General features: G+C 43.3%; 1 protein-coding gene across 4 annotated transcripts in view; it reads right to left on the reverse strand.

Moving 5' to 3' along the window:
• Positions 1 to 2,192: 2,192 nt before the first annotated feature.
• The window catches only part of LOC130581538 (calcium-activated potassium channel subunit beta-2), a 128,491-nt gene continuing 117,637 nt past the window's right edge, over positions 2,193 to 13,046 (reverse strand). For 2 of the 4 annotated variants that reach the window (XM_057379694.1, XM_057379697.1), the window contains exons 3-5: positions 12,356 to 12,526; positions 9,786 to 9,981; positions 2,195 to 4,535 (exon numbers count right to left, since the gene is read on the reverse strand). In XM_057379694.1, the coding sequence (XP_057235677.1) occupies positions 4,251 to 4,535; positions 9,786 to 9,981; positions 12,356 to 12,526 (652 nt within the window). In that variant the 3' untranslated portion in view covers positions 2,195 to 4,250. Of the gene's footprint in view, positions 4,536 to 9,785; positions 9,982 to 12,355; positions 12,527 to 13,046 lie in introns of all 4 variants that reach the window. The other 2 variants (XM_057379696.1, XM_057379695.1) reach the window with 2 other exon arrangements.

The raw sequence follows: 13,046 nt of genomic DNA on the forward strand, positions 1-13,046 counted from the left end.
GAAATGAAAACCTGGCTGTTATATCCAGGGGAGATAAAAATGAAAGGCCCTTTCTTGTCAACCTCACAAAAAAAAAAAAAATACCACCTCAAAATATTCAGTGAAACGATCAATTGCTGATTGTTTCGTTTCACATCAGAGGGATTATTATGTTTATTTTTCGAGATTTCCTAATAAAAATTTCCCTCCTCCCTAGATTTTAAAACATTTCTTCAGTTCAAACTGAAAAATGGAAACATTTTGTTTTCAAAACACTGAAATGAAATAATTGATGTTTACCTTGCTTTTCACTCCATCTTGCACAACAAAACCAATTTGGCAAACTTTGTATGCAGTTGTTGGATATTTGGGAACACCACAAACTGTTTGCAGTTTTCCTCTGCAAAAATTGAGCTCTGGGAAGAGAACAAGTGTTCAGTGGAGCAGAAAGGTGAGGGATTTTTTCCCAAATCTTTGATGGATGATGAACAGTGCAGAGGCGAATGCAGAGATGATGCTGAGAGTCTATGGAAAAATTTTGTTCCTGCAAAAATACTGGTTCGACATCGTTGAATGCCAAGAGATAATTTAATAAGGACACGATTGTATGAGAAAGGAAATTAGCTGGACAATTTTAAAGGTGATATCAACTTGATGCTGCCATTCACTGTAGATGTTGTAACAGTACAGTTGTGCTGCTGTAAGGGCAAAGGTTTTACAGTCAAAGGAGAGCAGGAATCCTCATGGAGCAGGATTTGTCCTTAGTTCCTGACTTACACCAGCCAGTTTGATCTCAGCAACTTCTACCATTGAACTAACACAAACACAAATCATGACCTTAGCCAAAACCCAAACCCAAACCCAAACCCTAACCAAAACCCAAATCCAAATCCTAACCCTAACCCTAACCCCCACCCTATTTTCCCAACAGAATTATTTAACTGCCCAAGTTCATTCCCATTCTCTGTGCAAAGAAATAAAAAAAGAAGACCACAAGTAGGACTGTATTTCCTATTTGTCCTTCAGATGGGAAATCACTTCCTTTGTGTCTCCTTGAGATGTGCAGGCTTTTGTGTTTCTTGAACCCTCTCTCCTTGCTGTATTCACCCAAAATCACCCTGGAGACAGGCATTCTTCCACTGGGTACATTTTGTGAGATAAAGTGATGTCTCCTCAATGAGGAAAACTAAATCAAAATAAACTCTCTGTTGTCCTAGCTGGTGACATTTAGTAAATCTGCTGCAAGGTGCCAAATTTCAAAGTATTACAGCAGGGATRTTCACACTTCAGCTCGAGATTTAGACATTCCAGAATAGAAATGAGGCCTGACATATACAATCTAATTAAGAAAATAACAGCYACTAAAAGGCCATGTGAAGTTGGTACCTGGAATACTTAGGCGTGCTTTAAATCCCACAAGGGTGCCTGCAATAGGATTCTGGAAACTCTGCAGAACCTTTTTCATATTGCASCTCTCCCTTCCAGGGTTTTCCAGGACAGGTTTTTCCCTCCTGTCCCAAATGCCCAGCTGGGACATCAAGAGTGGAAATGTTTGTTTTGGGAAGAGTCAAAACCAGTCCTGGAAGCGGGGTGGGTTTGCTTGGCTGCCGAATTGCATGACACAACTTTCTCATTCATTTGAGCTGCCTACAGGAACATCAATGCCTTTTTCAGGGGATAAACATGACATTCAAATAGAGTAGAAAAAGAAACAGCACAGTCTAACCTCCCTGCTGAAACAGCACCTCTCTTTAGGGCAGCAGTTGTCAAAAATCACATTTGCAGCGCTAACGCTTCAGCGGGGGGTTAACCGTGCCGGCGATCAGATGGATAATTCCCTTCAAAATTATTGTTTTACCTCACTCCATCCAATTACTCAAGTCGTTTTGCTATCCCACAGATCTCTCCCTTAATGTCAACAAAATGATTATAGCCTACAAGATGTTGCACCCACAGGAGCTGCAGAGAAACGTTTGACGGCGCGACGCGTTGAGAGCGGCGTTTGATGTGTAAATGTCAGGAACAATCAGCTTCCCTGTCACAAAATGAAAACACACAAATGCAGGCACCAAAAAATGTCACAAGGCACGTAAATCATTGTGTAAATGGCCAGCACAAGTGTTGGTGAGGGTGTGGAAAAGCTGCCAGGGCCGTGCATCGCTCGTGATTTAGGAATTGTGAGCGGCAGCACAGCCCGGTCCCACTGATGTTGAGATTCCCAGAGCTCCCAACGCTGCTTTCTGCAATTCCAACACATTGATCAAAACTTGGTTTCTGCAAATGAACATTTATGAGCTCCCTGGTGTGCCAGCACTCCTCGTCTCGCCGTGGTAGGAGCTACAGAAAACAGTCTGATGAAACAAGCCACGTCTGAAGGCAGAAGATATTGAAATCTGGAAGATTTAATTTCRTATTTTTATTACATATTTTTGGAACCTTCATTATACCCCCACCCTCCAGGAATTTAATTACCTAAGGAAAATTATAATACTGATTACAAGATTGCAGTTTATTTTCACTGCTGAGAACTCTTTTTTTTTTTTTTACAGCTCACATTACACTTGCATGGCTTGTTTTGTAACATCTTGAAATTTTTAATGCTGTGATGCAGAAAGGTACTTATATATATATATATATAGATGAATTAGGCAGAATACTTGATTTGCAGTCTTTTTGAAGGGAAAAATATTATTTTCTTGGTTTGGGTAGGCCTGTGTATGGTTTCTTTGAGCTGTTGGATAATGACACCACAGGATGTGCCTTGTGTTTGTCCTTCAGGCTGGGTGCAACGTGAGAAACTGAGAGAGGTGTCTTTAAAACATAAGAAGCAATGTTTTCTATAGGGGAATAAAAATAAATTATGCAGAAATTGTGACTACAGTGTGTCTGAAATTAAACTGGCAAGTATATTGTGGTAAATATTTGACAGGACAACAATTCAGCCAGATTCTCCGTTTTTCCAATAAATCATTGCACCTGGGTCTTGTAAATCATAATTCACGTCAGCCAGCACTGYGTAGAGAGTTAAGGTCAGGAGAGATTTCCAAATGTGTTATGATGATTATCTAACAATTCAGTTAATAGAGCCACAGAATTGGATGAGATTTTTGTCATTTCCCATGTCACAGCAACAGAGACCTTTGACTGAAACAACATCATGAATATTGGATAAGATCCTGCAGTGCTGCTCCTCCATGTTATGATATTATCCAAGGATGAAGGTTACAAATACATGAGTTGTACTGTTCTTTTTCCAGTGGGTAAAAACAAAAGAAAAAAACCCCCATAAACAAGTTTCAATACACAACTAGATATAATATAGCTTTTTCTTTATATATATATATATATCTGTATATATATCAAGTAAAAAAATCTAAAATAGTTGGAAGTAAAAAATGAAAAAATAGCTGATTGTGTTATTTTTTTTTCTTTACAGTGATATGGTAGCAAATACAAGACAAATGAATAATAAACCTTTACATAAGGAATTCTGGTCCCACCTCCACAAATAGGGCTCAGACTAGAATACAAAATGGAACAAGGTGGTTTTTTTTTTGCTTTTTGGCTACAGCTTTCGTAAGTGACAAAGATTATGTTGGTAAGACAGAAGAAAATTATAGCACTACACCAAATAAAACTCCAAGGTGTTTTCCAAAAGACCTTAAACATCATAGGGTACAATTTACTTCTGAACTGAGACAGCAAACACAAAGCATCACCAAGTGCTGCTGAGACAGAAAACACTGTAGGTTTATCCTGACCTCAAAATACATCCCTTTTGTGCCATCTTAGCATAAAAAACCCACCCCCATCAATGCTTTTCCCCCCCACTCTGCAGCCAATAGTAACAAAAGCCAAAGCCACAAATCCATTGAAAGGACTGAGCCAGATGTGAGACCTCAATGATGTTCAAGTGGTCAGCTGCCCTTTGTCCAGCAGWGAATTTCCCCAAAATCCTTTACACYGAAAACGTCAATCGACTAAAGCTTGGCAAATGGTCACACTGAGCCCTACCTTGGCTGTAGAAAAGAAAGTACTAATCCCAGCATAAAACAAGATCATAGAGACTGGTCAACACAAAACAGTAACTTTTTCTGTTGTCTGCATAATAATAACATCATGTTTGCATATAGAACAGCTTTTGCATTATTGCTCTACTCAGAAGAATATAGTAAGGAACTYATACCAGACTTGCACGTTACAAACTTAAGGTTCTTTGGTGAAGAATGAGAAAAAACAGTATTTTTTAAACCTCAGAGGAGCTTCCTCTCCTATCTGCTGATCCTCTGGATTCTCTCACAGAGCAGGGAAAGGTACTGAGTCAGCTTTACCATGGCGACGATGGCGACGCCGCCGATCATCATGCAGGTGGGCCAGAAGAGCGAGTGGAACAGCACGTTGGAGCTGTACAGTTTGGTTAAAATCACGTTCTTCTGAACGCCCTCGGGGTCGTAGAAGCAGGAGAAGCGCTGGTATTTCCTGAAGTTTTCCATCACCACGTTCACCAGCGACATGGATTCCTCGTAGTTCTTGCCGCACTTGGGGATGTACGAGCACTGGGAAGGGATCAGAGGGAGAAAAACACACGTCTCCATGATGCCTTAGGGTTGTTTAGCTTTCATATTTTCATGTATTTGTATTTTTATGTATTTGTATTTTCATGTATTTGTATTTTCATGTATCCTTGTACTTCTCTAGTGTGCAGCACTAAAGCTGCCATTCTCCCGTCTTTGAACAAAACAATTCCTCTCTGAGCCCAAAATCCAAGCACACCTCACTGCCTCAGAGTCCCAAAATATAGAAATAACAGAGAACTGGGGGGAGCAAACTTGGGGTGGGTGACACCATCACCTGAAGGTATCATTGGAGAATTAGGGCCCAATATGTTAATAAGACAGAATTTATAAAAGGGGAACATCTCGTGGCTCGGGGTCCATGTTGGGTGTAGCCTCATGAGGAGGCTTTTTCTGCCCTTATTGTGCCATCAGGCCTGGATTAAATCTGTCTGCTTTTATTGCCTTAACTTTGTCTAGCCACTGTTTTGGGTGAACCTTGTTTTAGGCATCATCCAAACCCGACACAGTGTCTGTTTTCAGGTGGCAGGCAGGGAAATCTCGAGATGATTATGCTTTTCATAACAAGAGTGGAATACTATTACGCTAATAATAAATTTATCACAGCAAAACTCAATATTTTGCACATCTACAGAATTTCCCATTGGAGAACCTCCAAGTGCTGTTCAAACATTAATGCTTTAATCTGCGCYGTGCCTTGTGAGATAGGTGAATATATTATTATTGCTAATTTACACATGCAAAAATAGAACTGATGAAGTACCTCTTCATCTTAAGTGGCACACATATGCTCACAGTTAGAGGGGTAATTGACTTTCTGTAAATACAAATCTGGTAGTTTAGATCTCACTTGGCTCKGATCAAAGTGATCACAGCGAGTGCAGGAGTTCAGTCAGAGGGGAGAGGGTTGAGGAGAGACCTTTATACAAATTTYCCCAAATAATGCCTCAGTTAGAGACAAATTTAGTCTAGGTTTTCCTGCTGACAGCCCAGAGGACTTTCACTCAGCCTCCAGCTGAAGATCAACCTGGTTGCCAGCGTGGCTCTGAGTGATGGTTTGGCTTTTGACCCCARCATAAGTCCAACAGTTCCTCCTCTCTGAAGATGCTCCTGGAATTTCAGCTTTAGTCACAAAGGAAATCATTTGGGGATGACTCTATCTAGCAGAGCTCCAACCTAGTGTTTCAGAGAATACTAGAGGCAAGTTATTTTAAAAACTGCCTTATGGAGACCATGCACTGGACATGTGTCATTTGGTGACACATCTGGACATTTTTTGATCTAGAGCAGAAACCCCTGAACCTGCTGTTGCCACTGCTGGTCTGGAAGATGATTAATGTGAGTTGCAATGGGGCCCTCCCCTCTTCTATACCCCACCAAATCTGAAATTTCTACACCTGCACAGTATTTTGATTAACTTCAGGAGGAGGAGAAATCTGCTGCTTAACTTCTCGTTGGACATGCATGGGGGGACACAGCAGGCTGCTTGTCCTGGTGAGAACCTAAAGCAGCCCCAGATAATTTAATGAGAAAGTGAGTTTTGCATAGGAAAAAAAGATGTTTTGATTAAAATAACGTGACCTCTGGGTTTTGATTATTATTGTTTTAATGTACATACTTTAGAAATGTCCCTCTGTTCTTTTTCATGATGTGCTGGGGCTTTTTTTTTTCCAATGTACGTCCACAAATCTCTAGTCCTAATTATGATCAAAGGATTAACCTCATAACAGGATTTGATTGATTCATTGGCAAGTTATTAACACAGAATATGATCTGCAGCATGGCAGAAAGATTTCCTGGCGTTAGCAGAGCGCAGCGTTAATGGTGGAGCGTGGCCACACTGCCATTATGAATATTTCATAGAGCTCCAGAAATTARAGATGAAAAATTTCAGGGCATTAATATCTCATCCATCTTGCTGCTGGTGCGTGTCTGCTCCCTATGGGATGTTCCTTTGTACTCTGACCRAATTTGTCTTAAATGTCCAAAGTCACGAGCCCTCTCCCTGTGCCCACGAGTCTCCAATAGATCATCATCTACTAAGCAGGGGAAATTTCTCAGTGAAGCATTCCTCTTTTTCTCTTAATAAATTATCTSTTGTCACACAACTTCTCCAGGGGAGCTGGAGGCATTCTTTTTAGAATTCCTTTTAAGTCAATGATGATCAATCCTCTTTTAAAAGTGGATTTATTTTAAATCAATGATGTTGCACTGAAAAGGCTGTTGACAGAAGAGACCCCAGCTCAGGATGGACAGTGAAAAACAACTCTCATCACACATTTGTGGTTGGGACTGGGGTCCAAGATGAGCCTGGAAACTCATCCACAGGATGTGCTGTGGCATCTTTGTGAGAAAGTAGTCAGGATGTCAATTTACATCTCTTTTGGAAAGTGCAACAGGTTTGGAAGAGGGCTGGAAGGAATTCTGGGTCTGAGTTGTAGTCATTGATTCACCTGTGCTGGGTTGGGCTGCCATTGATTCCTCCAGATGGAATTTTCCATCTCTAGCCCAGAAATGGGTCCACTGGAATCCACAGGTGAACACCTCTGCTTCCCCTCCTCCCTGCACCAGGCAAACTCCTTCCAGGGTTATAAATACCTGAGCCTTCAGTGAGAATCCCTGAGAATCCCCAACATTTCTGAGTCTCAGGCAGYCACAGCTGATTTGGGGATTAAATCCCTCCTGTTATCTCACTAATGGAGAACTGATACAAATCAGCAGTAGCTCCGCTGACATGAAAGGAGCCAAAATCACATACTATGAGATCAAAATGGGGCCTCTCTAATTGCTTTAACCACCACAGCTCTTCCTCACGGTGACAGCCTGGCTCCGTGGCTGATTTTCCTCTCGCAGAGGAAGGTAAGTGGCAGCCGTGGAAGCATTTAAACCATTTTGTCTGTGGTATAGACAAGGGGTTGGGCTTGTCCTGAAAGCTAAAAGGAGATAAAGTGAGCACACAGAGAGCAGTGAAAAGCCAGAACAATCTTGTGTGCTTTTCTGGGAAAGACTGGAGCAGCCTGACAGGTATCCACTGATTCCACTGGAGACTGGCAGCAGCTGTAGATCTCACTATAAACCTGCTCCACCTYCTGAGCTGACAGCCAGGTTAGACAGCAAGGCTCCTGGATAAATCATTATTTAAAATCAAAGTGGATTTTGCTTTATCYRTGCTGGCTGGARRGGAGAGGAGAGAGTYGGGCTCCAGGTKCTGCTTGGTCTGTGTGTGTGAGGTYGGTGGAGGGTGCTGACCTTGGCCTTGGAGGGCAAGCACCCTGCTCTTCATTGTCCTCAGTAACATCAGAGCTCAGCTTTTTAATTTTTCTCTTTTTTTAAATTTTTTTTTAAAATTTTGTTTATTTGGCAAGAGGAAATACAGGCACCACAGATTGGAATGGGTGGATTGAGAGATAGAACACCCAACTGGAGCTTCACCACCCAGGACAGCTTTCCTGCTGCAGGGAGATGCTCTGTGGCCAGGGAAGAGCAAAAGCACATCTGGAGTGCTGAGATGGGTTGTGCTGATTTGAGCTTGGAAACGCTGCTGGTCTGAGCCCTGAACAAACCATGTATTTTACAGACATTGCAAACTTCCACTCCAAACTGCTTTTGAATTCAGGTCACATAGCCAGCAGCATGTCAGGAAAACCTAGGAATCCTCCTGAGAGCAGAGCTTAACCTGTAAAACAACCTTGGGCTGGAGAAGTATTAACTGTGCCTACACTAAATTAAGAGCAGGTGGCACCTGGGAGAATTTCAAAGTCCATTTCAGCAAGCAAAAATTATCAGTTACAGAACGTGGAGATTTATGCTGAATCTCTTGATTTATTTGAAGCAGTGGAGCAYAGTGATTTATCTGATCACTTTTAATCAAACTGAGGTGTGAACACCAYGGTTTTGCTCAGCAGGAATTGGGGTCTGTCCTGCCTCAGTGAGGACAGCGAGTGCCTCTTCCTTCCCTGATGCCAGGGCACAGGTGAAGAAGGGGAAACTCTTCTCCATTTCACACTTGAGACCCAGAGGACTCCACCTCTCAGCCAYGGGAGTTAATTATCCAGCAGAATAAGCAGCCTAGAGCAACCACGCCGTGCTTCCACTCATTTTAATATCACTCCATCTTAATATGCAGAAGTAATTTGTTCTACTGAACGGCTGCCATAAATAGAAACACAATAGGTTACCCAGTCAGCAGTCTGGAAGGGGGCTCTGCTGTTCAGGGTGTGCTCTGAAAGGCACCCACAGTTTGGGGTTCAGTGACCTTGGATCTCTGAGTGGGTAATGCAAATCGGGCACCTGTAAGCTGCATGGTTGCTCTGTGTCCCAGCTCGTGTTTTCAGGGACACAGGTGATGTCAATGTGAAGAAAGGAAGGTGGGGAYGGGGACATTTCCCAATTCCACGTTGCTTTTTTTCTGTATCTGCTACCTCACTGCAGCCTCCAGACAGGAGCTGCTTCCACCCCACCTGCATGGAGCCAATTTGGAGTTTGTACCTGCACAAGCAGAGAGGAGAATTCTTCAGATTTGCTCAAAATAATTATTTTAGTTCAATTTCCAGAACCAGGGAAGTTGTGCTGTGAGGATGGGGTGACCCTTGGCTTATTCACACCCCAAAGCCAGGCCTGTCATTTTTATTCTGCTGCTTTTACCTCGCCAGTCCCCACTCTGTAAACTTTCAGGATCTTTGCTCAATGTAAAGGAGTAAGTTCGGTGTCTTGACCCCAGGGGCACAGCAGATCTCGGTGGAGCTGCTCAGGGTGCAGAGATTGTCACCAGAAATGGAGATTGGCTCTCATCTCTCTCTGCCTCCTTGCCTGGCCCCGCAGAAATGATGCCATTTCCATTTTCACTGCCACTTGCGTGCTCCCTGCACATTTCTAGGGCTGTTCACTGTCATGGAGAGTCATTCCTGGGTGGGAAATGMCTTGTCCACAGCTCCAGGAGAATGTCAATGTGACAAGTGCTCAGTGCTGCCCTGCTCCTGTGAAGAAATTGCAAAGGAAAGGAGGAGGGAGGCTCTGGCCCTTGGGGAACAGCACCCAAGGATGGAGGTGGAAAATCACCCCTCTCCAGCCACTTGAGCTCARTTTGTGCAGATTTCTGCTTTCTCTGCTCTGTACTTACCAGTGAAGCAGGAGCTGGAAGCCTTACACTGCYTTAAARCCAGGAATGGGGATAATGAGATGARAAGCCCTCCAGAAACCCATTTAGGAACAAATTTTACTCTGTGCTCCTACCTCGGAATTAATTTTCATTGTTTCCTCGGTGTGGTAGAGTAGAAGTTTCTGGCCAGAAGAGGTGAGATTAACATACACCTGCAGGCAGGGGTACTGAGAGATTTTCCAGCACTCTGGGCCGCAGTTAAAGGAGCAGTTGAAGGTTTCTGTGATGGATGCGTTGAGAAGCGAGCACTGAGTCTCCTCTGTCCAGACACTAAGCAGGAAAAAAAGAGACATCAGAGCATGGCAAGAACAGGCAATTGAGCACTARAGACATGTCAGGATTCCCATCAGATAAAAACTGGGGGCATCTTGAAGGAGAGGCTGTGTATTGCAGGGCACTCATCTCGTGTCACACACCATGGGCAGTGTTTGATTCTGCAGCACCCAAAGTTTAGGCTTTGGGCACAAAACTGCCCTTCCCACTCGTGCCTGTGTATAAATGAAGATAAACTGGAAATTTGACSCTGGAGAAGGTGCATTTTGGAAGGWTGTTTKCTAGCAGAGAGAGGAGAAACCCRAGCAGAGTGCACAGCACACACAGYRCTGCACCACAGGACACCCCAAGCCCAGGCTTGAGGGTTAACCCAGCTCCAGGACAATTCAAAGGGAAAGCTGACAGGGCAATTTTGAGTTCCCATGTGCATGAAAACTCATGCAGCTCTGCCTGTGGAAAAGCTTTTCCCAGTGGCAGCCTGCTCTGTTTTSTGTGAGTTACATCAGCGGTTGTAACTTTTCTGGAGGATTTCATCTTCTCTCCAATTCACCAGGGGCTAAAAGTGGAGYGATGGAGCCTGGCTGTGCACTGGCATGTATTTAAAAGTCTACAGCTGTGTTTTCCTTGGGGAAAGGACACACTGAGGGCTCAGCACAAAGCCCTCTGTGCCTGGGTTCCTCTTAAATCACTCTCAGCCCCTCAGCTCACCCCCAGTGTGGGTGTCCTGCTCTACCATGAATAATCTGTGGATCTGCTTGTCCCTCACAAAACCTGGGAGAAGCTTTTCATAGTAAGTGATATCTGATTTCTGACTAATTSTACTGCTGTTTTACTTCGGCAGTAATTCTGCTTGTATATTCAGTTTTACATTTATATTAAATTATGCCATGRTTTCTGGGGGGAAATCGAATGAAAGGATTTTTTTTTTTYCCCTCCTAGGCAGTATTTGTTGGAGGGGCATTGCTGTAAGGGAGAATAACCCCTGAGGAGATCTGGCTGTGTGTAAAAAACTGACAGCAAAGACTCCTGGGTTGTCTTCTCCTCACTTTCACCTTTCTGGCTGCTCTTTTATTCATGCAGGGGGTAATAATGTCAYACCTACCCACCATGACTTGTGAAGATGGAATAGTTGATACTTTGYAGGTGCTTTGATATCTTCTGGCAATTTTTTTTTTTTTTCACACACATATCTTGTAATATAAATCAACTCTTTCCACGTGAGCAATTTTGACCTTAGCAGCCTCTGCAATTGACCCTGACATTGCTGAAAGGGCTGGGAGGGCAATTTGGAATAACAAATGCTCTTGGATGCTTAACAGGTCTTGATCTCAGCTTTCAAAATCCAAATTTCGCCTTGATTTAAAAAGGGACAAATGACTTTATCACATAAATAAGATGCTGCACATCAGTACAGCTCACCCTCATCTGTATTCCTTGTCACTGCAGGGTCAGGAGGGAATTTTCTCATGCAGGTGCATGGGTATAAATGAGGATGCTCACACCAGTTAAATGTGGGCACTTATTGTATGAGCCCAAAGAAGAAGCCTGTGGTGTTTAACCCAAAATGTGCCAGGAGTCTGCCCCTGCCTCAGGGTGGTTTGGGGCATGGCAGACTAATGGTTTGCTCCCCAGTTACACATTTTTCATTCTCTYAACTCYACGGATCAGGGCAGAGAAAACCATYGCTGACAGCCTTATTGCAGTCTGGGCTGGATTTTAAATAGAGCTGATGCTTGAAAACTGATTGCAAATGTTGCTAATGAATCACTGGCCAAACTCTCTGCTCGGTGGCAGAGGAGGAAGACAGAGAAAGCCTCAGAAAAATTAAGTGTAGCACAGGAATGATGAAAGATGGTCCTTCGCTTTCAGCAAATTACCATCTTTCCTGAGGGTTTCACTGTTAAAATGAGAGTAATAACCGACATGCAAAACTGCATGCTACAAAGAGTTTGATTTCCTTCCCAAATTAATTCTCCATCCTTCATCAGGAAGCGTGCTGTTTCTCAAGGCTGTAAAATATTTTTTTGCTCTCTTGTCCAGAGTCTGGGCTTAGCAGCAGCAGCCCCTGAGGAGCTTATAGAGCTCAGCAAAGTGCAGGCCAGCTGATATGGACATTAGGCTGGTGTTAAACTGTGCCAGGTCTAAAGCCYGTGGATCAAGATTTTGTCAAGCAGGGATCTAATTCCTGCCTCATTTTACACCAGAGTTACTCAAAGTGCTTTCCCTGTGGCTGTGCCTGATTTACACTGGGGCAAAGAAAAGCAAAGCCAGGCCTGTGCTGACCAAAGGAAAAAYTGTAAAACTTTAATAAAYTAAAAGAATAAACCAYGTGGAGCCGCACGGGGTGTGAGAAMACACCAAATGAAATTACCTTTGCATGTAGGAGCGCAGAAGAGTGATTCCCAGCAGGAAGTACATCATGATAGAGCACACCATCATGGCCAGCCCCAGCAGAATGGCCCGGTCTTCTCCAGCTTTTAGGGCTGTGACTGTTTTCCTTTTGTCCAGTAGGTCGTGATCCCTGATTTTTTGGTAAATATTTCTGAGGTTGAAAATAATACATTCTTATGTGAAGTTCATATTTAATCATCAATGCAGCCTCTACAGGGTGGGCAGTTCCACCTCCATACCCATTTCATGGGAGAGAAACGCTTAAGGGTCCTCAGGTGTCCTTTTTTCAACGGGTTCACTCTGACCTGGTGGAAACTTATKCATCTCCAAAATAAATTACAGCCATTTCTGAAAAGGTAAAAACCTCTCACAGCAAATACAAACATTAGACAYTGGTGCCAGCTCAGTAAATCCTTCTTTGGCTCAGTGGAATTATGCCAGGGGTGCTTCTGACCTGCCAATGCCACCTTAGGCCACCAGAAAATGTTCAGGTGTATGAGGTGCCTTTTCTTGAGYTGAATAGGGTGACAGGGCTTATGTTACCGTATGCAGGAAACAGCCTGAAGAAAATCATAATTAATGTTATCTGAAAGAACCATGCTCTCTTTGATTCGCTACAGGCTGCTGGTTTGGGCAGTTTTCTGCCCTGAGTGGGACTCAAAGCTCATGAA

The sequence above is a fragment of the Malurus melanocephalus genome, unplaced genomic scaffold (assembly GCF_030028575.1).
Source record: "Malurus melanocephalus ecotype Western Australia unplaced genomic scaffold, MMel_1.1 scaffold_417, whole genome shotgun sequence".
NCBI classification, from domain to species: Eukaryota; Metazoa; Chordata; class Aves; order Passeriformes; family Maluridae; genus Malurus; species Malurus melanocephalus.